At 50.3% G+C, this 27,842-nt stretch overlaps 1 protein-coding gene across 4 annotated transcripts in view; it reads right to left on the bottom strand.

Moving 5' to 3' along the window:
* Window positions 1–814: 814 nt before the first annotated feature.
* Window positions 815–27,842, bottom strand: part of CCDC120 (coiled-coil domain containing 120) — a 104,540-nt gene continuing 77,512 nt past the window's right edge. For all 4 annotated transcript variants that reach the window (XM_063936079.1, XM_063936081.1, XM_063936078.1 and 1 more), the window contains exons 3-11: window positions 27,731–27,803; window positions 15,603–15,736; window positions 14,423–14,539; window positions 11,291–11,531; window positions 10,446–10,496; window positions 10,158–10,320; window positions 3,791–3,892; window positions 2,799–3,677; window positions 815–1,843 (exon numbers count right to left, since the gene is read on the bottom strand). In XM_063936079.1, the coding sequence (XP_063792149.1) occupies window positions 1,735–1,843; window positions 2,799–3,677; window positions 3,791–3,892; window positions 10,158–10,320; window positions 10,446–10,496; window positions 11,291–11,531; window positions 14,423–14,539; window positions 15,603–15,736; window positions 27,731–27,767 (1,833 nt within the window). In that variant the 5' untranslated portion in view covers window positions 27,768–27,803 and the 3' untranslated portion in view covers window positions 815–1,734. The remainder of the gene's footprint in view (window positions 1,844–2,798; window positions 3,678–3,790; window positions 3,893–10,157; window positions 10,321–10,445; window positions 10,497–11,290; window positions 11,532–14,422; window positions 14,540–15,602; window positions 15,737–27,730; window positions 27,804–27,842) is intronic.

Raw genomic sequence — 27,842 nt, forward strand, 5'->3', positions numbered from 1 at the left:
ACTGCAATTAAGGCTGCTTCTTTGTTAACTGGCAACACTAATTACAAGGAGGTACGTTATAGCACAGCCACTGATTTGAGTGAAATGACGTTATTAATCCTGCTTAGTGGCTTAGGTGTTCATTTACTTTTACATACGTATGTTAAAATGACATGTTTCATTAAAGCAGTCTCTTAGTATTTCTTGGAAAAGCAGATATCAGCGATTGGGAAGCTGAAACCAGCGCTGTGGATTGTTTTCTTTTCATTTCTTCCTTGTAGTAGTCTTATCTGAAGTTACAGCAAGTGTTTCCTATCCTAATTAATACATTTTAATACCACACGGACTGTTTATAGTTCACTTTTGTGGATTTATGCCATTTAGTCTCAGTGACAAGCTTGCAGTCTCATAGGTAACAACGTACAGTTCGGCGTTTCTAACACAAGGTAGGAGCAGAAACATCAGTTTTTCCTATTTGGATTTTAGATCACAGCTCGGCAATAGTTTGACCACCAATTGCGGAGGAGGGGTCATCATTTTCTCCAAAACAATTCATCCCAATAATAGCTTTTATATTTCCTCTTCATTGCTTTTCAGATTGGCCTCTACCACCACTTTGCAGATTGTTCTTCGGCAAAAGAGGCAGACCTAGCTTGCTGTAGTGTAGTGGAAAAAGGAGAATGCCCTAGGCATTGTGGCTTTAGGAAGGGGGGGTGGGGACTGAAGATATATGTAGAAAAGTGGTTTTCAAAAAAGAACATTGGTTCCACCCAACCAGCACAACTTATTTTTTATTTTTTTTAGAATTTATTGGTAAACTGTCCAGCCCCATAAACAAATGAAAGCCCCTCCCCCCCCCCCAATAAAATTTGAGTTTGTACATATTGCACAGTGTTATCCAGTCACGATTAGCGTTAGTAACAATATTAACGAATCACAAGAGAGATTACAAAGTCGGTTGCTTCTACGAAGATCGTCCCAACCAACGGAAAGCAGGCAAGTCCAGCTTGACCTCCCAATCTCCAGCGACCGCTTTAAAGTCCCGTCTCCAGTGGTCCCTACTTACAAACATTCAGTGTGAATACAGGATATCAAAATATACAGTGCTTTGTAGAGAGAGAGGCTCCAAGACCGCTGCAGAGCAGTTTCCATTCAATTGAGTCATCGGGTTTGGCAAAAGGGATCTTGGTAAGGATTCCACCAGCGGTGACATATATAAAAGGTCAGTTTCCTGAAGGCCAGGACTCGCCCGTCAGACAAGTACAGAGAGCGAGGGGGGGAGACGGAGACTCGGCTAGGCAGCATTAGTATCTGTACATCGTAAATAGCATTTTTCTCGCTTTAACCCCCTAAACGCTGCAGGAGACACGCCAGTGTACGAACTAATAGAACACACAACTCATCTAAACATACAAACATTATTTATACAACACACCCCCACCAGGGAGGTTACTTGGCATTAGGGAGGAAGCAAGAATGCCCTTGCAGCAGACCGGCCCATCGTTCTGCCCAGTTTGGGCAAACAAAGGGTGGGTACTTATTGCACTTATGGACTGAAGAGGCAATAACAGCAGTCACAGCCCATTGACCGGTATCTTATTCCTGTCCTCCTTTTCCAACCCCCCCCCCCGCACAGATCGTCTTATTGCTGAAGATCCCATCAGGTGCGGATGCCCGGGTTTTTCCTGCTGGAAGATCCGTCTTCATTTGGTGCTGTGAAGTGGGGGTTCCGAAGTGTTGGGTCCTCCTCCAGTGTCAGACTAATGTGCCAGGCGGAGTGCCCTCATTGGACTGCTCACCCTGCGGCCGGTTCGCCATGCCCGCCTGGCTATACTGCTCCTCGTCTAGGTATTCTGAGAAGTGTCTGTTGTGGCGGGCAGGTGACAGATGGGGGAAATGTGTAGAGAGATGAGACGTGCGGTGGATAGTGCAATGTGATAAAACCAGGAGTGGATAATGTGTATAGGGTGAGGGGGTGAATTAGTAGCATTGGGAGGTAGAAGCGCCAATGGGAGACAGGTGGAGAGAGGGGGTAAAATAAAAGGACAAGGAACACAGAGGAGAGAAATCACAGTGGAATAAGATAAATCATAGTGTCCATATCGGGGGAAGGGACCAGGAGGGATTGAAGGGCCGGACAAGTGGAGTTTGGATCGTGGGTGAAAATGGGGAACATGTTGCACAGTGGATGGTACAGGAAGAACAGATAAGAAGGGGGAAGCAGAAATAAACATTAGATGACCAAAGCAGCCAACGCACCAGGCATTCTCACCCTCAGTCCTCAAGGCACACTGACATTCCAGGTTTTAGGGATACCCATTCTAGCGCACAGGTGACTTATTTAGTACCTCAGCTATCTCAATTTAATGATCTGTGTTAAAGCCTGGATATCATTAAAACCTGCACTGTTAGCTTACCTTGAGCACCAAACTTGGGAATGCCTACAACACGCACTGACAACCCCCCTTCAATAAATAAATGTTAACCAAGCATTTACCCTCCCCCCCCCCAAAAAAAAATCCAGATATAATGGTATTAAAAAACAACAAATAATCAGTCGCAGCTCCAGTTCCCCCACCTCTTTACTCCCTTGTGATTGGCTGGCCTATCACGTGGTACAGCCAATCACGATACCGTGCTGTATTATTATTTATTTCTTAGAATAGCATTATATCTGTCGAGTGTTTTGTCTGTGGGAGCAAAGGTGTCGCTCATAATACTACTACAGGCTGTAACGTAATAAGACTCTGCAGAGCCGGACGGACCGGCGAGGCAGCATGCACTTTCATGGAGGACGTTTTTAGTACAGCATTTCATACCTGGCATGCAGAGGGGCCCCAGTAAAACTGACAGAATGCGGAAGAGGGGATCCGGCCTGGTAGTGCCCATCATGATACCCAGTGCTATAATATCGCGGATACTGCATGTGGGAGGGAATAGGGCCCCTTTGCACCCCCGCAGGTGCAGCGGAATTGCGCAGGTACCAGTCCCGGAGTCCTTCCAGCGCCAAAGCTTTGTGCACATTCCTCTCCATTGTCTCAGGTGGGGGAGCCCGAGGCTGACTCCTAGAGCGCGGACCTGGGTGGGAGCCCTGTGGAGACGGGCGCTGTTGGAAGCCATCGGAATGCCAAGGCTGCTGAAACTGGGTACCGTCCGTCAACTGGGGGCCACATGACTTATTGCGGGCAACAGTCCTGCGCTGCTGGGTCTCTGCGCGGCTCCGGAGGGCCGGACTTCCCGGGTACCCATCGTAATAGCCATCTCTTCGTGAGTAATGGCTGCTGCCATCAGGCTCTGCCCACCAAGGAGCTTCAGGTTCCACCCACCAGTGGCCTTCAGGTTCCACCCACCCTCGTGTCTGCTGTTGTTGCTGGCGCTCCATATAGTAATCCAGTAATATCTCTTCATAAGGAAGTCGAGAGTTGCCACTGGGGGTCCTGGGATCGGGAGATCTTGCCCCCCTCTGTTGGTGGTGTGATGGCGCCCCTCCTGGCTGGGGCCACTCGCTCAGAGCTTCGGAACTTTTGAAGGAAGGTTTTCCCTGGGTCTCTGTGGGAGGAGGTCTTTCAATGAGAGCCTCCGAACTGTTACTGCGCCTGTTCCGCGAGGTCTGGACAATTGTGCGGTCACTGGGGAAGCCCACCTGAGAGTCCTGACTTCCAGACCATTGTTTCTGAGATAACCCTGAACCTTCCGACCTGAAAAAAAAAAAAAAAGTCACTTAAGTTGCAGAGAACCGTGATCCGAGTTACCTGAGCATTGGGGGGGGATTGTTGATGGGGCAGCAGTAACATTGAGTGGCAGTACCCACCTCAGAGCAGAGCTGCTGCAGGCATTGCGACTCAGTATGGGCGTGGCGGGGACACTCCGACCTTCTAGGCTGGACAGACTCCGGGGAAAGGAACGAGTAGGACTGTGAGGAAGAAAAAGATCCATCAAAATACATAGTTATTGTATAGTGCTAGATGAATAAAGCATGGAGTAGATTTAGCAAATGGGAGGCAGAACATATTCAAAGCAGTGTGCATCCATAGCCCCTGTAGGTACAGCTACCAGCGTCCCTGACCACTCTGCCTTATACCATCCATCACTAGTCCAAACTGCCTCCGATCTACTCCATGCAGCTCACAGCAATACAGTCACACTGCAAACAGGACACGTGCAAACTCCCTCCAGCCACACAGCACCTGGTCGTATCACTCCCAGCATATCACTTCATTCAGCACCCAGCCACACAGCACCCGGCTCTGTAACTCATTCAGTACCCGGTCGTATCACTTCATTCAGCACCCAGCCACACAGCACCCGGCTCTGTAACTCATTCAGTACCCGGTCGTATCACTTCATTCAGCACCCAGCCACACAGCACCCGGCTCTGTAACTCATTCAGTACCCGGTCGTATCACTTCATTCAGCACCCAGCCACACAGCACCCGGCTCTGTAACTCATTCAGTACCCGGTCGTATCACTTCATTCAGCACCCAGCCACACAGCACCCGGCTCTGTAACTCATTCAGTACCCGGTCGTATCACTTCATTCAGCACCCAGCCACACAGCACCCGGCTCTGTAACTCATTCAGTACCCGGTCGTATCACTTAATTCAGCACCCAGCCACACAGCACCCGGCTCTGTAACTCATTCAGTACCCGGTCGTATCACTCCCAGCATATCACTTCATTCAGCACCCAGCCACACAGCACCCGGCTCTGTAACTCATTCAGTACCCGGTCGTATCACTCCCAGCATATCACTTCATTCAGCACCCAGCCACACAGCACCCGGCTCTGTAACTCATTCAGTACCCGGCCACACAGCACCCGGCACTGTACCTCATTCAGCACCCAGCCGCACAGCACCCGGCCCTGTAACTCATGCAGCACCTGACCATACAGCACCCGGCTCTGTAACTCATTCAGCACCCGGCCATACAGCAACGGGCTCTGTAACTTATTCATCACCCGGCCATACAGCACCGGGCTCTGTAACTCATTCAGCACCCGGCTCTGTAACTTATTCATCACCCGGCCATACAGCACCGGGCTCTGTAACTTATTCATCACCCGGCCATACAGCACCGGGCTCTGTAACTCATTCAGCACCGGGCTCTGTAACTCATTCAGTACCCGGTCGTATCACTCCCAGCATATCACTTTATTCAGCACCCAGCCACACAGCACCCGGCTCTGTAACGCATTCAGTACCCGGCCACACAGCACCCGGCACTGTACCTCATTCAGCACCCAGCCACACAGCACCCGGCCCTGTAACTCATACAGCACCCGGCCCTGTAACTCATACAGCACCCGGCCCTGTAACTCATACAGCAACGGGCTCTGTAACTCATACAGCAACGGGCTCTGTAACTCATTCAGCACCCGGCCATACAGCACCCGGCTCTGTAACTCATTCAGTACCCGGCCACACAGCACCCGGCACTGTACCTCATTCAGCACCCAGCCACACAGCACCCGGCCCTGTAACTCATTCAGCAACCGGCTCTGTAACTTCTTCATCACCCAGCCATACAGCACCGGGCTCTGTAACTCATTCAGCACCCAGCTACACAGCACCGGGCTCTGTAACTCATTCAGCACCCAGCTACACAGCACCGGGCTCTGTAACTCATTCAGCACCTGACAATACAGCACCCGGCTCTGTAACTCATTCAGTACCCGGCCACACAGCACCCGGCACTGTACCTCATACAGCACCTGGTCATATCACTCCCAGCATATCACTTCATTCAGCACCCAGCCACACAGCACCCGGCTCTGTAACTCATTCAGTACCCGGCCACACAGCACCCGGCACTGTAACTCATTCAGCACCCAGCCACACAGCACCCGGCCCTGTAACTCATACAGCACCTGACCATACAGCACCCGGCTCTGTAACGCATTCAGCACCCGGCCATACAGCAACGGGCTCTGTAACTCATTCAGCACCCGGCTCTGTAACTTATTCATCACCCGGCCATACAGCACCGGGCTCTGTAACTCATTCAGCACCGGGCTCTGTAACTCATTCAGAACCCGGCCATACAGCACCGGGCTCTGTAACTCATTCAGCACCGGGCTCTAACTCATTCAGAACCCGGCCATATAGCACTGGGCTCTGTAACTCATTCAGCACCCAGCTACACAGCATCGGGCTCTGTAACTCATTCAGCACCTGACAATACAGCACCCGGCTCTGTAACGCATTCAGCACCCGGCCATACAGCAACGGGCTCTGTAACTCATTCAGCACCCGGCTCTAACTTATTCATCACCCGGCCATACAGCACCGGGCTCTGTAACTCATTCAGAACCCGGCCATACAGCACCGGGCTCTGTAACTCATTCAGCACCCAGCTACACAGCACCGGGCTCTGTAACTCATTCAGCACCTGACAATACAGCACCTGGCTCTGTAACTCATTCAGCACCCGGACATACAGCACCGGGCTCTGTAACTCATTCAGCACCCGGACAATACAGCACCGGGCTCTGTAACTCATTCAGCACCCGGACAATACAGCACCGGGCTCTGTAACTCATTCAGCACCCGGACAATACAGCACCGGGCTCTGTAACTCATCCAGCACCCGGACAATACAGCACCGGGCTCTGTAACTCATTCAGCACCCGGACAATACAGCACCCGGCTCTGTAACTCATTCCGCACCCGGACATACAGGACCCGGCTCTGTAACTCATTCCGCACCCAGCCATACAGGACCCGGCTCTGTAACTCATTCAGCACCGGGCTCTGTAACTCATTCAGCACCGGGCTCTGTAACTCATTCAGCACCGGGCTCTGTAACTCATTCAGCACCGGGCTCTGTAACTCATTCAGCACCGGGCTCTGTAACTCATTCCGCACCGGGCTCTGTAACTCATTCCGCACCGGGCTCTGTAACTCATTCCGCACCGGGCTCTGTAACTCATTCCGCACCCGGACAATACAGCACCGAGCTCTGTAACTCATTCAGCACCCGGACAATACAGCACCGGGCTCTGTAACTCATTCAGCACCCGGACAATACAGCACCGGGCTCTGTAACTCATTCAGCACCCGGACATACAGGACCCGGCTCTGTAACTCATTCTGCACCCAGCCATACAGGACCCGGCTCTGTAACTCATTCAGCACCGGGATCTGTAACTCATTCCGCACCCGGCTCTGTAACTCATTCCGCACCCGGCTCTGTAACTCATTCCGCACCCGGCTCTGTAACTCATTCCGCACCCGGCTCTGTAACTCATTCACCACCTAGCCATACATCACCCGGCTCTGTAACTCATTCTGCACCCAGCCATACAGGACCCGGCTCTGTAACTCATTCAGCACCCGGCTCTGTAACTCATTCAGCACCCGGCTCTGTAACTCATTCAGCACCCGGCTCTGTAACTCATTCAGCACCCGGCTCTGTAACTCATTCACCACCCAGCTCTGTAACTCATTCACCACCCAGCTCTGTAACTCATTCAGCACCTAGCCATACATCACCCGGCTCTGTAACTCATTCTGCACCCAGCCATACAGGACCCGGCTCTGTAACTCATTGAGCACCCGGCTCTGTAACTCATTGAGCACCCGGCTCTGTAACTCATTGAGCACCCGGCTCTGTAACTCATTCAGCACCCGGCTCTGTAACTCATTCAGCACCCGGCTCTGTAACTCATTCAGCACCCGGCTCTGTAACTCATTCAGCACCCGGCTCTGTAACTCATTCAGCACCCGGCTCTGTAACTCATTCAGCACCCGGCTCTGTATCTCATTCAGCACCCGGCTCTGTAACTCATTCAGCACCCGGCTCTGTAACTCATTCAGCACCCGGCTCTGTAACTCATTCAGCACCCGGCTCTGTAACTCATTCAGCACCCGGCTCTGTAACTCATTCAGCACCCGGCTCTGTAACTCATTCAGCACCCGGCTCTGTAACTCATTCAGCACCCGGCTCTGTAACTCATTCAGCACCCGGCTCTGTAACTCATTCAGCACCCGGCTCTGTAACTCATTCAGCACCCGGCTCTGTAACTCATTCAGCACCCGGCTCTGTAACTCATTCAGCACCCGGACATACAGCACCGGGCTCTGTAACTCATTCAGCACCTGGACATACAGCACCGGGCTCTGTAACTCATTCAGCACCTGACAATACAGCAGCCGGCTCTGTAACTCATTCAGCACCCGGCCACACAGCACCCGGCTCTGTAACTCATTCCGCACCCGGCTCTGTAACTCATTCCGCACCCGGCTCTGTAACTCATTCCGCACCCGGCTCTGTAACTCATTCCGCACCCGGCTCTGTAACTCATTCCGCACCCGGCTCTGTAACTCATTCCGCACCCAGCCATACATCACCCAGCTCTGTAACTCATTCTGCACCCAGCCATACAGCACCCGGCTCTGTAACTCATTCCGCACCCGGCTCTGTAACTCATACCGCACCCGGCTCTGTAACTCATTCCGCACCCGGCTCTGTAACTCATTCCGCACCCGGCTCTGTAACTCATTCCGCACCCGGCTCTGTAACTCATTCAACACCCAGCCATACATCACCCGGCTCTAACTCATTCTGCACCCGGCCATACAGGACCCGGCTCTGTAACTCATTGAGCACCCGGCTCTGTAACTCATTGAGCACCCGGCTCTGTAACTCATTGAGCACCCGGCTCTGTAACTCACTGAGCACCCGGCTCTATAACTCATTCAGCACCCGGCTCTGTAACTCATTCAGCACCCGGCTCTGTATCTCATTCAGCACCCGGCTCTGTAACTCATTCAGCACCCGGCTCTGTAACTCATTCAGCACCCGGCTCTGTAACTCATTCAGCACCCGGCTCTGTAACTCATTCCGCACCCGGCTCTGTAACTCATTCAGCACCCGGCTCTGTAACTCATTCAGCACCCGGCTCTGTAACTCATTCAGCACCCGGCTCTGTAACTCATTCAGCACCCGGCTCTGTAACTCATTCAGCACCCGGCTCTGTAACTCATTCAGCACCCGGCTCTGTAACTCATTCAGCACCCGGCTCTGTAACTCATTCAGCACCCGGCTCTGTAACTCATTCAGCACCCGGACATACAGCACCGGGCTCTGTAACTCATTCAGCACCTGGACATACAGCACCGGGCTCTGTAACTCATTCAGCACCTGACAATACAGCAGCCGGCTCTGTAACTCATTCAGCACCCGGCCACACAGCACCCGGCTCTGTAACTCATTCCGCACCCGGCTCTGTAACTCATTCCGCACCCGGCTCTGTAACTCATTCCGCACCCGGCTCTGTAACTCATTCCGCACCCGGCTCTGTAACTCATTCCGCACCCAGCCATACATCACCCAGCTCTGTAACTCATTCCGCACCCGGCTCTGTAACTCATACCGCACCCGGCTCTGTAACTCATTCCGCACCCGGCTCTGTAACTCATTCCGCACCCGGCTCTGTAACTCATTCCGCACCCGGCTCTGTAACTCATTCCGCACCCGGCTCTGTAACTCATTCCGCACCCGGCTCTGTAACTCATTCCGCACCCGGCTCTGTAACTCATTCCGCACCCGGCTCTGTAACTCATTCAACACCCGGCTCTGTAACTCATTCAACACCCGGCTCTGTAACTCATTCAGCACCCGGCTCTGTAACTCATTCAGCACCCAGCCATACATCACCCGGCTCTGTAACTCATTCTGCACCCGGCTCTGTAACTCATTCTGCACCCAGCCATACAGGACCCGGCTCTGTAACTCATTCTGCACCCGGCTCTTTAACTCATTCAGCACCCGGCCATACAGCACCCGGCTCTGTAACTCATTCAGCACCCGGCTCTGTAACTCATTCAGCACCCGGCCATACAGCACCCGGCTCTGTAACTCATTCAGTACCCGGCTCTGTAACTCATTCAGTACTCGGCCATAAGGCACCCGTCTCTGTACCTCATTCAGCACCTGGCCATACAGCACCCGGCTCTGTAACTCATTCAGCACCCGGCTCTGTAACTCATTCAGCACCTGACCATGCAGCACCCGGCCAATCATCCCCCGGCTTAACCATTCTAGTCCATACAACCCTCACAAACCGTAATACCGGCTTCAGCCCACCTTCTGGGAGTACAGTTCTAGGTCACATATAGATTAATCCCCTGTATGCCCTGAGCATTACTGTTCTGCCCCAGCACCCTCACCGCACCTTGCCGCGCTGGCCATGGAATTTCTCCGGTTGCGAATCTCACAGTACATCTCCATAGGTGAAGCCTTCCAGCCAACCCTCCTCTCCGGACTGCTGGAGATAGCACGGGAGTGTTCACCGATCCGACCCTGGGCTGGTCTTATACTGGAAGCCAGAACGTCATCTGCAGAACAGTAAAAAGTGAAACCACGTGGGTCACGGATATCGTTCATTGTCCGCCTGTCTACCAACTACAGAATGGCTAACAGTCCGTCATCAACATAGCTGTAGCCGGTAACACCGACTTACCATAACTAGCGCTCTCTGATAATGAGCTGCACTCCGACTGGTAAGCTTCATCTGTGAAGAGAAAAAACAATGACCAACAAGTGTTCACAGGACATTGGGTCTAATTCACACCTGATCGCTCGCTAGGGTTTTTTGCCGTCCTGCGTTCGCATAGTCGCCGCCCACCGGGAGTGTATTTTAGCTGTGCAAGTGTGCCTTGCATGTGTAGCAGAGCTGTACAAACAGATCTTGTGCAGTCTCTGAGTAGCCCAGGACTTACTCAGCCGCTGCGATCACTTCAGCCTGCCCGGGACCGGAATTGACGTCAGACACCCGCCCTGCAAACGCCTGGACACGCCTGCGTTTTTTCCAAACTCTCCCAGAAAACAGTCAGTTGCCACCCAAAAATGCCTTCTTCCTGTCAAACACCTTGCGATTGGCTGTGTGAATGGATTCTTCGCACAAACCCATCGCAGGGCAACGATCCGCTTTGTACCCGTGTATGCGCAGTTCTGATCTGATCGCAGCCGTGCAAAAAACGCTAGTGAGCGATTAGGTCTGAATTACCTCCATGGTGTTACACAGATATACCCGCTACCCTCACCAAGTCCCATAACAGCACGCCCGCTGCCCAGACCAGATGCTGTATACTGGTACACACACTGCCTGGAGGATGTGCCATACTGGTGCACCCAATGCCCAGATGTGTCACACCAAACCAGGATGCACATTCACCCGGCCAGGTGACACACTGACAATGCAATACACTGGCGCAGTCACACCCCTAACCAAACGATATCCTAATCTTATATACAAACCAGGTGCCCACTCGCCTAAGCGGGTGACACTGCGGCACAGTTACTCACCCAGCAGGCTGTGGGGGACTCTGTGTGTGGGTCTCAGACCCAGTTTCCTGCGCAGGTTGTTACTTTGCTCCTCTAACTCCTGAAGCCTGCGCAGAGCATCCAGATAAACGAGCCTCCGCTTCCTGCGCTGCTCCACAGTCAGCTCCGCACTCTGCTCCGCTGCCACACTCAGCTTCCGGGCTGCCTCCGCCATCTGCAGCTGCAGAGCGAAGTCCCTCTCCAGCCGCTCCAGCTGCACTTCCTGCAGGAGGGAAAATGTAGTGTAATACAGTGTACAGCGCGTCAACAAACACAACTTTATTGGGGGCGGCGTGGTGGTGTAATGGTTAGCACTGCTGTCTCAAGGCACGGAGGTCAAGTTCAATTCCAAGTCATGGCCAGTGTGTGTGTGTGTGTGTGTGGAGTTTGTATGTTCTCACCATATTTGCGTGGGTTTCTTCCTGCTCTCCAAAACATATTAGTAGGATCACTGGATTCTAACAAAATGAACCCTAGTGTGTATGTGACCTTGTATGTTAGGGAATATAGACTGTAAGCTCGGTGGGGCAGGACAGATATGATGACAAATAGTCTATGTATAGGGGTGTGTAAATTATTGGTGCTCTGCAAATAAAATTCTAATAACAATACGCAACACATCCAGCTTGTAATACTATAAATAGTCACTAGGTGGCAGTCACACTTGGCAAAAGACTAGAGAGGCTTTTTCAAAACAGTTCCACAAAATCCTGTCCCGTGTAATGCGGGGGTACATGTATCAAACCTTATAAACGGTGGGCAAGTGGGAAGGTTGCCCATAGCAACTTTATAAAATGCACTTGATAAATGCTCAGAAGAAACTGCTACGGGCAACGGCTCCACTCTTTACATCTCCCCCTGAGTATTTCCAGTCATGTACCAACCACAAGCGGAAATAAATCACCTTCATTCACAGATTAGACAATTGCGGCATAACATGGATCGGAGAACCAAAAGCAGAACTCAGGCAATATCTGGAAATTTGCGCCTCGGAGAAACGGCCTGTCCTGCTGCCACAGCCCAGTCACCCAAAAATTGTACTCATATCTGAACGCCAACTCCCTCATATCCCAATGATCAACATTACATGAGCGGGTTAGTCATGGGGGAAGTGATTTTATTAGAATGCAGAAAGAATAAGCCATGTTTTCTGTGGTTTATATTCTGTGATCATTTGTTCAAAAGAAGATTTTGTTTCCCTCTCACGTGAATAATGGGGATTATACGTTACTGGAATACGCCAAGAGCCGCCACCCAGGAGCGGGCGAGCCTAGAGGAATAGCAGGAACATAAAGTGCAGGATAGGAACAGTAAGCACAAGGCAGCAGACATTACACAACTAACCTACAGGTCTGCAGGGAGGATTTGGTGAAGATGCAAGTAAAGCAAACATTTGTCTTACAGTAATGGGAGGTACAGCTGTGGTTACACTGCAAGTCCCAGCATGGCCTGGAATGACGCAGGTTGCATAGGACTGCTTTTACCGCTCCCTGATTCCTCCAACAAAAGCAATTGGAAAGAAACATCAAGTTACGCAGGAACATATGCAAATATAACACCACCACAATGGAATGCAGACTTATTGCATCATTCATCCCACACGTTATAGGGAGAGTATGAAGCTGTATCTTGATGGTGGCATTCTTTATTTATGTACAGTTTCTTATATAGCGCAGCAAATTCCCTTGCGCTTTACAATTGGACACAATGATAAAACAAAATTGGGTAATAAGAAACAGTCAGAGGTAGGAAGGCCCTGCTCGCACGCTTACACTCTATAGGGAAATAGGCATGTATACACAAGGAAACTCTAGGTGCTATCTATTGCATAATGGTCCACCAGACTGCAAAAGGTTCTCAGCGAGTTGCAGGATATGACATCACAGTAATAATGAACCGGGGTCAGGAGGAAGAGAGAGTGAAGAAAGAGAAGATATGTGACGTTATGTGTGGACTGTACAGTGGGTATATCATTGGATAGTGAAGCTTATGAAGGTTGAATGAGAGGATCTGGAATTTGATAAGCTTGCCTGAAGAGGTGAGTTTTCAGGGAACGCTTGAAGGTTTGGAGACTAGAGGAAAGTCTTATTGTGCGTGAGTGGATGCAGCCCAAAGAAAGTCCTGTAATCGTGCATGGGAGCGAGTAATGAGTGTGGCTGAGATACGCAGGTCTTGAGAAGAGCGAAGAGGACGGGTTGGGAGATATTTAGAGATAAGTGAAGTGATGTACGTTGGTGCAGTTTGGTTAATGGCCTTGTGTGTGAGTAAAAGTATTTTATATTGAATACAGTAGAATACAGGTAACCAATGGAGGGACTGACAGAGCGGATCCGCAGACGATGAACGTCTAGCGAGGAAGATTAGCCTCGCAGCTGCATTCAGAATGGATTGTAGTGGTGAGAGTCTCGTTTTGGGAAGACCAGTTAGGAGACTATTGCAATAATCAATGCGGAAGATAATGAGAGCGTGGATTAGAGTTTTAGCAGTGTCTTGTGTAAGGTCAGAGCCTAGGGCATTTGGTATGCATAGGGGCACCAGCAGCTTCTGCTGATTAAAATGATATGCAGCATGCCTATATTCTGTGTGCGACTGAGGCTTGGCATACGAAATGCTACATTGCAGTGTATTCCTGGAAATCACTGTAATGCAGATAAAGCCACAGGCACACAGAATATAGGCATGCTGCATATCATTTTAATCAGCAGAAGCTGCTTGTGCGTCCTAACCACGTAGAAATGCAAATAAGATGCATTTTCATAAACAAAAGGCACCCGATGTTAGCAGAGCTGCCGGCTGACTCATGCCAGGCATCTCCTGCAGAACCAGCGGTGGTGCTAGGGGGCACCAGCCAAAATCTTGCCTAGGGCATCATATTGGTTAGGGCCGGCTCTGTGTAAGGTATGGTCGTATTTTGGATATGTTTCTTAGGTGTATGTAACATGATTGTGAGACAGATTGAATGTGGGGAACAAAGGGCAGTTTAGAGTCAAGAATGACACCCAGGTATCAGTGGGAGGTTTCATTTTGTAGGAAATGAACAAATCAGCTGTATGACAGTGATGCACTTACCACCGCATCCCCGATGTCTCCTCCCTATAATAGTCATGAACTCACCTCTGCTCTGCTCACAGCCGCAGCGCTCATTCTAAACGCCCTCTGTCTCCTTGCGACGTTCGGGGGCCTCTCCCCATACTCCAGAGGGTACTCAGGGGGCACCTGTCCCGTCAGCTCCTGCGGGGTAGGAGGCGAAGGTCATATTCATGAAGGGGATAGAGTGAGAGCGAGCTGGGCTGTGCTGGCACGTTAAGGGCCCCATACACTAGAACAATAATGCCCATCCAATTTCTGGCATTCGGGATGATATATCGGGTGAAATCGGGCATTTTGGATGCGTTTCCGATCCGATGCGCGTTCCCGTGAGGATCGGATCGGCTCCCCTAGAACGTTAGTGCTGCACTGGCGATATATCGGTTCCCGTAGGCATGGCTGGGATCACATACGATATATCACATGCAAAATGTACCAAATCGTGTGGAATCGTATGGAACCGCTCCCGGGAGAGTTCAAGGGAAATCGCCTCCGACTTCAGCCTCGGACATATCGTTGTAGTGTATGGGGCCCTTTACTCTTGGTTTGATGGCGTCAGTCAATACCGCTTGTAGGAATCTATAGGCCTGTACATTCATCAATCACAGTGTCACTCTCTTTACACCATCATAAATCACTCTAGCGGAAGCAGGGTCTTGAGAGATTAGTAATGAACAACGTAAATGGGTAAATTGCAAATTCATCCCAAAAACAGCGTAAACTAGGAGAAAAGATTGTCGCGGCGCTGAGACTCCGACAACTTCAGGGCTTTGGGCAAATTTATGGTCTGGGCCGCAGTCAGGGCAAGAGTTAATGCTATGTCTAGGAATAAAGCTTGTGGAATGTATTATACCGGCTAATTATAGGGTTGTGTAACCGGCGGGATTAAGACCATTGGTTTGTGGTTTGGATTAGTTTTCTTTCATTTGATATGGCTTTCTCAGTACCATAATTCTAGCAAAGGGGCCTGTGGTCTTCCTAGTACTCAGGGTGGGGTCAAAACGAACTATTATTAGTGCAGCCTAATGGCCGAGCTGCTGTCTTTTGCAAAGAACCTATTGCACTTCAAAAACACTATTTCCCCTTTAGAAAAATTGGTAAAAGTTGAATAAAGTTGTTTAAAAAAAAAAAAACACACAAGCTTGATTTTGTTTCCCCATTGATACACGCCCCCCACACCCTTGGGCGCCGGACTGGTCACACTCACGGCTTCCTGCAGGCACAGCCTCCGCAGCTCATTCACTTTCTGTCGCAGAGACTCCTGCAGATCTCGCTGTTTCTCGGCCAGCTCGGAGATCAGTTGAGCCCTCTGCTTGGAGCTGGCATCAAACAGGGCACCGCCTGGGAAGAGAGGGGGAAGTACATAAGGCAAAGTGGCCATGGGACGGAGCAAATGGCGAAAGGAAGGTAGAAATGGGTTACAGCATTGGGGAAATGGTTTGGCTGTACAACGAGGTCTCAAGATACGAAGGGGGCGACAACAAAAGGGGAGGGGGGGAATTATGGTAGCAACGGCATTACTATAATCTTAGGGGTAGATTTATCAAAGCGTGGAGAGAGATAAAGTTCTAACCAATCAGTTCCTAACTGCCATGCCATACAGGCTGTGTTTGAAAAATGTGAATCCGGATGATAGGGCGACCCCATATGGTCGATATGCATTCTGTCGACAGATACAAAAGTCGACAGGTTGAAATGGTTGACATGACAATAGTTGACGCAAGTTGTTCGGGGGTGGGGTTCTTTAATCTTTTAAATTTCTTAATCCTATATCATCCATGTGGACTACGATTGGGAATAATTGGGGTTACATGCGGTTTAACATTGAAATTTACCCCCAAAAAACAACAGTAACGTGTCGACCATTTCCATGTTGTCTATGTCGACCTTTTCAAGTACATGCAGACGACAAGCTGCGTGTCGACCGTAATCCACACCCTGAAAAATGACAGTTCGGAGCGGATTGGCTTTCTCTCTCTCCACTTTATCACTTTCCAAGGTTTGATACATGTCTCCCATTTCTTCATGGGAATGAATGACACAAATGTACTCCCAAGGCAGCAAATGCGGCGTCAGGCTGCGTAATGACAGCTGCATAGGTTATCGGGGTCAGAGGAAGAAGCACAGTGTGCACTGCGACCGTCACTGCTTGAGTGACATTATAAGACTCATTCAGCGCCCTAGGTTGACCTTTTGGTTGCGCCGGCCCGGCCTGTTTATGGAAGGGCACGTATCCAAAAAAAAAATAAGAATTTACTCACCGGTAATTCTATTTCTCGTAGTCCGTAGTGGATGCTGGGAACTCCGTAAGGACCATGGGGAATAGACGGGCTCCGCAGGAGACTGGGCACTCTAAAAGAAAGATTAGGTACTATCTGGTGTGCACTGGCTCCTCCCTCTATGCCCCTCCTCCAGACCTCAGTTAGGGAAACTGTGCCCGGAAGAGCTGACACAACAAGGAAAGGATTTGGAATCCAGGGTAAGACTCATACCAGCCCCACCAATCACACTGTACAACTTGTGATAACCATACCCAGTTAACAGTATGAACAACAACTGAGCCTCTTTTAACGGATGGCTCATAACAATAACCCTTTAGTTAAGCAATAACTATATACATGTATTGCAGAGAGTCCGCACTTGGGACGGGCGCCCAGCATCCACTACGGACTACGAGAAATAGAATTACCGGTGAGTAAATTCTTATTTTCTCTGACGTCCTAGTGGATGCTGGGAATTTTGTAAGGACCATGGGGATTATACCAAAGCTCCCAAACGGGCGGGAGAGTGCGGATGACTCTGCAGCACCGCATGAGCAAACTCAAGGTCCTCCTCAGCCAGGGTAACAAACTTGTAGAACTTAGCAAACTTGTTTGACCCCGACCAAGTAGCAGCTCCGCAAAGCTGTAAAGCCGAGACCCCTCGGGCAGCCGCCCAAGAAGAGCCCACCTTCCTTGTGGAATGGGCTTTCACCGATTTTGGATGCGGCAATCCAGTCGCAGAGTGAACCCGCTGAATCGTGCTATAGATCCAGCGAGCAATAGTCTGCTTCGAAGCAGGAGCGCCAACCTTGTTGGCTGCATACAGAATAAACAGCGAGTCAGACTTTCTGACTCCCGCCGTTCTGGAAACATACATTTTCAAAGCCCGGACTACGTCCAGCAACTTGGAATCCTCCAAGTCCCTAGTAGCCGCAGGCACCACAATAGGCTGGTTCAAAATGAAACGATGATACCACCCTAGGGAGACATTGGGGACGAGTCCTCAATTCTGCCCTGTCCATATGGAAGATCAGATAAGGGCTTTTACATGACAAAACCGCCAATTCTGACACACGCCTGGCCGAAGCTAAGGCCAATAGCATGACCACTTTCCACGTGAGATATTTTAGCTCCACGGTCTTAAGTGGCTCAAACCAGTGGGATTTCAGGAAACCCAACACAACGTTAAGATCCCAAGGTGCCACCGGTGGCACAAAAAGGAGGCTGAATATGCAGCACCCCCGGAACAACGTCTGAACTTCAGGCAGTGAAGCCAGTTCTTTTTGAGAGAAAATGGATAGGGCCGAAATCTTGACCTTTATGGATCCTAATTTTAGGCCCATAGTCACTCCTGACTGTAGGAAGTGCAGGAATCGACCCCGCTGGAATTCCTCTGTAGGGCCTTCCCGGCCTCACACCAAGCAACCTATTTTCGCTATATACAGTGAAAAAGTCTTGCCGTCACGTCTTTCCTAGCCTTTATCAGCGTAGGAATAACTGCATCCGGAATGCCCTTTTCCGCTATGATCCGGCGTTCAACCGCCATGCCGTCAAATGCAGCCGCGGTAAGTATTGGAATAGACAGGGCCCCTGTTGCAACATGTCCTGTCTGAGAGGCAGAAGCCCTGAGTCCTCTGAGAGCATTTCTTGCAGCTCCGGGTACCGAGTCCTTCTTGGCCCATTCGGAGCAAAGAATATTGTTCTCACTCCTCCTTTTATTACAATTCTCAGCCCTTGGGTATGAGAGGAAGAGGAGGGAATACATAGACAGACTGGAACACCCACGGTGTTACTAGTGCGACCACAGCTATCCCCCGAGGGGTCCCTTGACCCGGCTTAAAACCTTTTTTAGCTTTTTATTGAGGTGGGACGCCATCTAGTCCACCTGAGGCAGTTCCCATCAATTTGCAAACTGCGTGAAGACTTCCTGATGAAGTCCCCACTTTCCCGGGTGGAGGTCGTGCCTGCTGAGGAAGTCTGCTTCCCAGTTGTCCACTCCCGGAATGAACACTGCTGACAGTGCGCTTACTTGATTCTCCGCCCAGCGAAGAATTCTGGTGGCTTCTACCCTCGCCACCCTGCTCCTTGTGCCGCCTTGGCGGTTTACATGAACCCCTGCGGTCTGACTGGATCAGAACCGGTTGGTCGTGAAGCAGGATCTCCGCTTGACTTAGGAAGTTGTATATGGCCCTTAGTTCCAGGATATTGATGTGAAGGCAAGTCTGTTGACTTGACCACAGACCTTGGAAATTTCTTCCCTGTGTAACTGCCCCCCACCCTCGGAGGCTTGCATCCGTGGTCACCAGGATCCAGTCCTGAATGCCGAATCTGCGGCCCTCGAGAAGGTGAGCACTCTGCAGCCACCACAGGAGAGACACCCTGGCCCTGGGGGATAGGGTGATTAACCGATGCATCTGAAGAGGTGATCCGGACCACTTGTCCAGTAAGTCCCATTGGAAGGTCCTCGCATGGAACCTGCCTAAGGGGATGGCCTCGTATGATGCCACCATCCTTCCCAGGACTCGAGTGCAGTGATGCACTGACACCTGTTTTGGTTTTAATAGATTCCTGACCAGTGTCATGAGCTCCTGAGCTCTCTCTATCGGGAGATAAACCCTTTTCCGGTCTGTGTCTAGGATCATGCCTAGGCGAGGCAGATGAGCTGTAGGAACCAACTGCGACTTTGGAATATATAGAATCCAGCTGTGTTGCCGTTACACTTCCAGAGAAAGTGATACGCTGTTCAGCAACTGCTCTCTTGATCTCGCTTGTATGAGGAGATCGTCCAAGTACGTGATAATAGTGACACCTTGCTTCCGCAGCAGCACAATCATATCCGCCATTACCTTGGTTATGACAATCCCGTACCGCAATTCTGAGGTACGCCTAATGAGGTGGATAAATGGGGACATGAAGGTATGCATCCCTTATGACCTAATTCACGATAAAGTCTCCCTCTTTTTAGGCTTGCCCTGACCGCTCTTAGCGATTCCATCTTGAACTTGAACCTTCTCAGGTATATGTTCAGGGATTTTTAATTCAATATGGGTCTGACCGAACCGTCTGGTTTTGGGATTACAACATGGTCGAATAATAACACCCTCTTGTTGAAGGAGGGGACCCTTGACCACCACCTGTTAAAGATACAATTTGTGAATTGCAGTTAACACTGGCTCCCCCTCTTGGGGGGAAGCCCGCAGGGACGTCGGTGAGGGGGCATCTTCTCACAGTCCAGCTTGTATCCCTGAGACACAATATCTATTGCCCAGGGACCTAATAGGGAGTGAACTCACTTGTGGCTGAACTTACGAAGTCGTGTCCCCACCGGGCCTAGCTCCGCCTGTGGAGCCCCAGCGGCATAGGTGGATTTTTGTAGGGGCCGGGGAGGACTTCTGTTCCTGGGAACTAGCTGTGTTGATCCCGGCTCTGACAAGAAAGGACGCACCTCAGACTTTCTTGTTTCTTTATTCGAAAGGCTGCATTTAATAATGTCGTGCTTTCTTAGGCTGTGCAGGAATATAAGGCAAACTAGCAGAATTACCAGCTATAGCTGTGGAGACCAGGCCCGAGAACCCTTCTCCACACAATCCTCAGCCTTCCATATGCCTCTTAAGTCGGCATCATCTGTCCAATGCATATTTTACAGGACACGTCAAGCAGAGATCGACATAGCTTTGACTCTAGGACCCAGTATACTCATGTCTCTTTGGGCATGCTTTATAACTATATATCTATCACTTAAGACAGCATCTTTAATATATTTACTAGGGTCTCAATCTCTTCTGATAAGGTACCTGTCCACGCTGCCACAGCGCTATAAACCCATGCCGACACAATCGCCGGTCTGGGTAGTATACTAGAATGTGCACGCTATATGCAGGATCCCTGAGAATAGCAAGTGCTACCGTCTGTGCAAACAGGACACCCTAGGGGAAGATTCTCAACACATCCTGGCCCTAGTGGGGAAAGGATACAGCCTGAGAATTCTCTTGTGTGAGAAGCTGCCGTCTCTTGTCTGGAGATTCCCGCTCTTTTTCCTCATGAGAGGAGGGAAATTTACCTCAGCATTCTTCCCCTTAAACATGTGTACTCTCGTGTCAGGGACAGATGAGTCATCAGTGATATGCAAATCATCTTTTATTTCTCTAACGTCCTAAGTGGATGCTGGGGACTCCGTAAGGACCATGGGGAATAGCGGCTCCGCAGGAGACTGGGCACAAAAGTAAAAGCTTTAGGACTACCTGGTGTGCACTGGCTCCTCCCCCTATGACCCACCTCCAAGCCTCAGTTAGATTTTTGTGCCCGAACGAGAAGGGTGCACACTGGGTGGCTCTCCTGAGCTGCTTAGTGAAAAGTTTAGTTTTAGGTTTTTTATTTTCAGTGAGACCTGCTGGCAACAGGCTCACTGCATCGAGGGACTAAGGGGAGACGAAGCGAACTCACCTGCGTGCAGAGTGGATTGGGCTTCTTAGGCTACTGGACATTAGCTCCAGAGGGACGATCACAGGCCCAGCCATGGATGGGTCCCAGAGCCGCGCCGCCGGCCCCCTTACAGAGCCAGAAGACAGAAGAGGTCCGGAAAATCGGCGGCAGAAGACGTCCTGTCTTCAACAAGGTAGCGCACAGCACTGCAGCTGTGCGCCATTGCTCTCAGCACACTTCACACTCCGGTCACTGAGGGTGCAGGGCGCTGGGGGGGGGGGCGCCCTGAGACGCAATAAAACACCTTGGATGGCAAAAAATGCATCACATATAGCTCCTGGGCTATATGGATGAATTTAACCCCTGCCAAAATACATAGAAAAACGGGAGATAAGGCCGCCGATAAGGGGGCGGAGCCTATCTCCTCAGCACACTGGCGCCATTTTCCCTCACAGCTCCGTTGGAGGGAAGCTCCCTGGCTCTCCCCTACAGTCACTACACTACAGAAAGGGTTAAAAAAGAGAGGGGGGGCACTAATTACGCGCAGTATTAAAGATACAGCAGCTATAAAGGGAAAAACACTTATATAAGGTTATCCCTGTATATATATATATATATATATATATATAGCGCTCTGGTGTGTGCTGGCAAACTCTCCCTCTGTCTCCCCAAAGGGCTAGTGGGGTCCTGTCCTCTATCAGAGCATTCCCTGTGTGTGTGCTGTATGTCGGTACGTTTGTGTCGACATGTATGAGGAGAAAAATGATGTGGAGACGGAGCAGATTGCCTGTAATAGTGATGTCACCCCCTAGGGGGTCGACACCTGAGTGGATGAACTGTTGGAAGGAATTACGTAACAGTGTCAGCTCTGTATAAAAGACAGTGGTTGACATGAGACAGCCGGCTACTCAGCTTGTGCCTGTCCAGACGTCTCATAGGCCGTCAGGGGCTCTAAAGCGCCCGTTACCTCAGATGGCAGTTATAGACGCCGACAAGGATACTGACTCCAGTGTCGACGGTGAAGAGACAAATGTGACTTCCAGTAGGGCCACACGTTACATGATTGAGGCAATGAAAAATGTTTTACACATTTCTGATAATACGAGTACCACCAAAAAGGGGTATTATGTTCGGTGAGGAAAAACTACCTGTAGTTTTCCTGAATCTGAGAAATTAAATGAGGTGTGTGATGATGCGTGGTTTTCCCCCGATAACAACTGATAATTTCTAAAATGTTATTGGCATTATATCCTTTCCCGCCAGAGGTTAGGGTGCGTTGGGAAACACCCCCTAGGGTGGATAAAGCGCTCACACGCTTGTAAGAACAAGGGCTCTACCCTCTCCTGAGATGGCCGCCCTTAAGGATCCTGCTGATAGAAAGCAGGAGGGCATCCTAAAAGGTATTTACACACATACTGGTGTTATACTGCGACCAGCAATCGCCTCAGCCTGGATGTGCAGTGCTGGGTTGGCGTGGTCGGATTCCCTGACTGAAAATATTGATACCCTAGATAGGGACAGTATATTATTGCCTATAGAGCATTTAAAAGATGCATTTCTATATATGCGTGATGCACAGCGGAATATTTGCCGACTGGCATCAAGTCTAAGTGCGTTGTCCATTTCTAACAGTAGAGGGTTATGGACACGACAGTGGTCAGGTGATGCGGATTCCAAACGGCATTTGGAAGTATTGCCTTATTAAGGGGAGGAGTTATTTGGGGTCGGTCTTTCAGACCTGGTGGCCACGGCAACAGCTGGGAAATCCACGTTTGTACCCCAGGTAGCCTCTCAACATGAGAAGACGCCGTATTATCAGGCGCAGTCTTTTCGTGGGCAAGCGGGCAAAAGGTTACTCATTTCTGCCCCGTGACAGAGGGAGAGGAAAAAGGCTGCAGAAATCAGCCAGTTCCCAGGAACAGAAACCCTCTCCCGCCTCTGCCAAGCCCTCAGTATGACGCTGGGGCTTTACAAGCAGAATCAGGCACGGTGGGGGCCCGTCTCAATGAATTTCAGCGCGCAGTGGGCTCACTCGCAAGTAGACCCCTGGATCCTTCAGGTGATATCTCAGGGGTACAAATTGGAATTCGAGACGTCTCCCCCTCGCCGTTTCCTAAAGTCGGCTTTACGATGTCTCCTTCTGACAGGGAGACAGTTTTGGAAGCCATTCACAAGCTGTATTCCCAGCAGGTGATAATCATAGGTACCCCTCCTGCAACAGGGAACGGGGTATTATTCCACACTGTTGTGGTACCGAAGCCGGACGGCTCGGTGAGACCGATTCTAAATCTAAAATCTTTGAACACTTACATACAGAGGTTCAAATTCAAGATTGAGTCACTCAGAGCAGTGATTGCGAACCTGGAAGAAGAGGACTACATGATGTCTCGGGACATCAAGGATGCTTACCTTCATGTCCAAATTTACCCTTCTCACCAAGAGTACCTCAGGTTTATGGTACAGAACTGTCACTATGAGTTTCAGACGCTGCCGTATGGATGGTCCACGGCACCCCGGGTCTTTACCAAGGTAATGGCCGAAATGATGATACTCCTTCGAAGGAAGGGAATTCTAGTTATCCCTTACTTGGACGATTCCCTGATAAGGGTAAGATCCAGGGAACAGTTGGAGGTCGGTGTAGCACTATCTCAGGTAGTGTTGCGGCAGCACGATTGAATTCTCAATATTCCAAAATCGCAGCTGATTCCGACGACTCGTCTTCTGTTCTTAGGGATGATCCTGGACACAGTCCAGAAAAAGGTGTTTCTCCCGGAGGAGAAAGTCAGGGAGTTATCCGAGCTAGTCGGGAACCTCCTATAACCGAGCCAAGTCTCAGTACATCAATGAGATGGTTCTGGGAAAAATGGTGGCTTCCTATGAAGCAATCCCATGCGGCAGATTCCACGCAAGAACTTTCCAGTGGGACCTGCTGGACAAATGGTCCGGGTCGCATCTTCAGATGCATCAGCGGATAACCCTGTCACCAAGCACAAGGGTGTCTCTCCTGTGGTGGTTGCAGAGTGCTCATCTTCTAGAGGGCCGCACATTCAGGACTGGGTCCTGGTGACCACGGATGCCAGCCTGCGAGGCTGGGGAGCAGTCACACAGGGAAGGAATTTCCAGAGCTTATGGTCAAGCCTGGAGACATCACTTCACATAAATATCCTGAAGCTAAGGGCCATGTACGATGCTCTAAGCTCAGCAAGACCTCTGCTTCAAGGTCACCCGGAGTTGATCCATTCGGACAACATCACGGCAGTCACCCACGTAAACAGACAGGGTGACACAAGAAGCAGAAGGGCAATGGCAGAAGCTGCAAGGATTCTTCGCTGGGCGGAAAATCATGTGATAGCACTGTCAGCAGTATTCATTCCGGGAGTGGACGACCTCCACCCGGGAGAGTGGGGACTTCACCCAGAAGTCTTCCACATGTTTATAAAACTCGACAAGTATTGCGCCAGGTCAAGGGACCCTCAGGCAATAGCTGTAGACGCTCTGGTAACACAGTGGGTGTACCAGTCAGTGTATGTGTTCCCTCCTCTTCCTCTCATAACCAAGGTACTGAGAATTATAAGATGGAAGGAGTAAGCACTATATTCGTGGCTCCGGATTGGCCAAGAAGGACTTGGTAACCGGAACTTCAAGAGATGCTCACGGAGGATCCGTGGCCTCTACCTCTAAGAAGGGACCTGCTCCAGCAAGGACCCTGTCTGTTCCAAGACTTACCGCGGCTGCGTTTAACGGCAGGGCGGTTGAACGCCGGATCCTGAAGGAAAAAGGCATTCCGGATGAAGTCATCCCTATCCTGATCAAAGCCAGGAAAGATATAACCGCAAAACATCATCACCGCATTTGGCGAAAATATGTTGCGTGGTGCGAGGCCAGTAAGGCCCCGACGGAGGAATTTTCAACTAGGTCGATTCCTACATTTCCTGCAAACAGGAGTGTCTATGGGCCTGAAATGGAGGTCCATTAAGGTTCAAATTTCGGCCCTGTCAATTTTCTTCCAAAAAGAACTAGCTTCAGTCCCTGAAGTTCAGACGTTTGTGAAAGGGGTACTGTATATACAGCCTCCTTTTGTGCCTCCAGTGGAACCTTGGGATCTAAATGTAGTTTTTGGGTTCCAAAAGTCACATTGGTTTGAACCACTTAAATATGTGGAGTTAAAATATCTCACATGGAAAGTGGTCATGCTGTTGGCCCTGGCCTGGGCCAGGTGCGTGTCAGAATTGGCGGCTTTATCCTGTAAAAGCCCTCATCTGATTTTCCACTCGGACAGGGCGGAATTGAGGACTTGTCCTCAGTTTCTCCCTAAGGTGGTTTTCAGCGTTTCACCTGAATCAACCTATTGTGGTGCCTGCGGCTACTAGGGACTTGGAGGACTCCAAGTTGCTGGACGTTGTCAGAGCCCTGGAAATATAGGTTTCCAGGACGGCTGGAGTCAGAAAATCTGACTCGTTGTTTATTCTGTATGCACCCAACAAGCTGGGTGCTCCTGCTTCTAAGCAGACTATTGCTCGTTGGATTTGTAGTACAATTCAGCTTGCACATTCTGTGGCAGGCCTGCCACAGCCAAAATCTGTAAAAGCCCATTCCACAAGGAAGGTGGGCTCATCTTGGGCGGCTGCCCGAGGGGTCTCGGCTTTACAACTTTGCCGAGCAGCTACTTGGTCAGGAGCAAATACGTTTGTAAAATTCTACAAATTTGATACCCTGGCTGAGGAGGACCTGGAGTTCTCTCATTTGGTGCTGCAGAGTCATCCGCACTCTCCCGCCCGTTTGGGAGCTTTGGTATAATCCCCATGGTCCTTACGGAGTCCCCAGCATCCACTTAGGACGTTAGAGAAAATAAGAATTTACTTACCGATAATTCTATTTCTCGTAGTCCGTAGTGGATGCTGGGCGCCCATCCCAAGTGCGGATTGTCTGCAATACTGGTACATAGTTATTGTTACCAAAAAAATCGGGTTATTATTGTTGTGAGCCATCTTTTCAGAGGCTCCTCTGTTATCATGCTGTTAACTGGGTTCAGATCACAGGTTGTACGGTATGATTGGTGTGGCTGGTATGAGTCTTACCCGGGATTCAAAATCCTTCCTTATTGTGTACGCTCGTCCGGGCACAGTATCCTAACTGAGGCTTGGAGGAGGGTCATAGGGGGAGGAGCCAGTGCACACCAGGTAGTCCTAAAGCTTTTACTTTTGTGCCCAGTCTCCTGCGGAGCCGCTATTCCCCATGGTCCTTACGGAGTCCCCAGCATCCACTACGGACTACAAGAAATAGAATTATCGGTAAGTAAATTCTTATTTTCAATATCATATATTGAATACCTTCTAGCCATCTTGGCTGTAACTTTGCATTATCGTAGTCGACAGTGGAGTTAAACTCCGTGTCGATACCAGTGTTTGTTATTTTGGATAGTGAGCATTGTGAGACTCTGAAGGTCTCTGTGACATAGGGACAGACATGGGTAGATTTCCTGTCTGTTCCCTAACCATTTGTGCAATAAATTCACCTTAGCACTTACACATATCCAAACAGGTGTCGGCGTTGTAGACGGAGACACCCTCTCACATACATATCCACTCTATCACCTCCTTAGAGGAGCCTTTTACCTCAGACATGTCGACACACGCGTACCGACACACCACACACACAGGGGATGCTCTATTTGAAGACAGTCCCCCACAAGGCCCTTTGGAGAGACAGAGAGAGAGTATGCCAGCACACACCCCAGCGCTATATAACCCAGGGATTACACTACAACTCAGTGTTTACCCAGTAGCTGCTATATACAATTTTTGCGCCTAAATTTATGTGCCCCCCCCCCTCTCTTTTCACCCTTTGTGTACCAGGATACTGCAGGGGAGAGCTTCCTTCCAGCGGAGCTGTGAAGAGAAAATGGCGCTGGTGTGCTGAGGAAGGCGGCCCCGCCCCCTCAGCGGCGGGCTTCTGTCCTGTTTCTGACTAAAAATGGCGGGGGTTTTACACATATACAGTCACAGACTGTATTATGTGTATTTTTATGCCAAAGGTATTTTTATTGCTGCCCAGGGCGCCCCCCCCCCCAGCGCCCTGCACCCTACAGTGACCGGAGTGTGTGGTGTGCTGTGGGAGCAATGGCGCACAGCTGCGGTGCTGTGCGCTACCTTAATGAAGACAGGAGTCTTCTGCCGCCGATTTCATCGCTTCTCTTCTATCTTCTGGCTCTGCAAGGGGGACGGCGGCGCGGCTCCGGGAACGGACGATCGAGGTCAGGCCCTGTGTCCGAACCCTCTGGAGCTAATGGTGTCCAGTAGCCTAAGAAGCACAAGCTAGCTGCAAGCAGGTAGGTTTGCTTCTCTCCCCTCAGTCCCACGTAGCAGTGAGTCTGTTGCCAGCAGATCTCACTGAAAATAAAAAACCTAACAAATACTTTCTTTACTAGCAAGCTCAGGAGAGCCCACTAGGAGCACCCAGCTCTGGCCGGGCACAGATTCTAACTGAGGTCTGGAGGAGGGGCATAGAGGGAGGAGCCAGTGCACACCAGATAGTACCTAATCTTTCTTTTAGAGTGCCCAGTCTCCTGCGGAGCCCGTCTATTCCCCATGGTCCTTACGGAGTTCCCAGCATCCACTGGGACGTCAGAGAAAACATGTAATATTCCACTTACCTGCTGTAGTGATACCGCAGGGACTTTTCACCTCCATATTGATGGTCCAGCTTCAGTCAGTGCTGTAGGAAGCCTATAAATGAGAGGAGGGGGGGTCAGAATAGGAACCGAG

The sequence above is a fragment of the Pseudophryne corroboree genome, chromosome 8 (assembly GCF_028390025.1).
Source record: "Pseudophryne corroboree isolate aPseCor3 chromosome 8, aPseCor3.hap2, whole genome shotgun sequence".
Classification (NCBI taxonomy): domain Eukaryota; kingdom Metazoa; phylum Chordata; class Amphibia; order Anura; family Myobatrachidae; genus Pseudophryne; species Pseudophryne corroboree.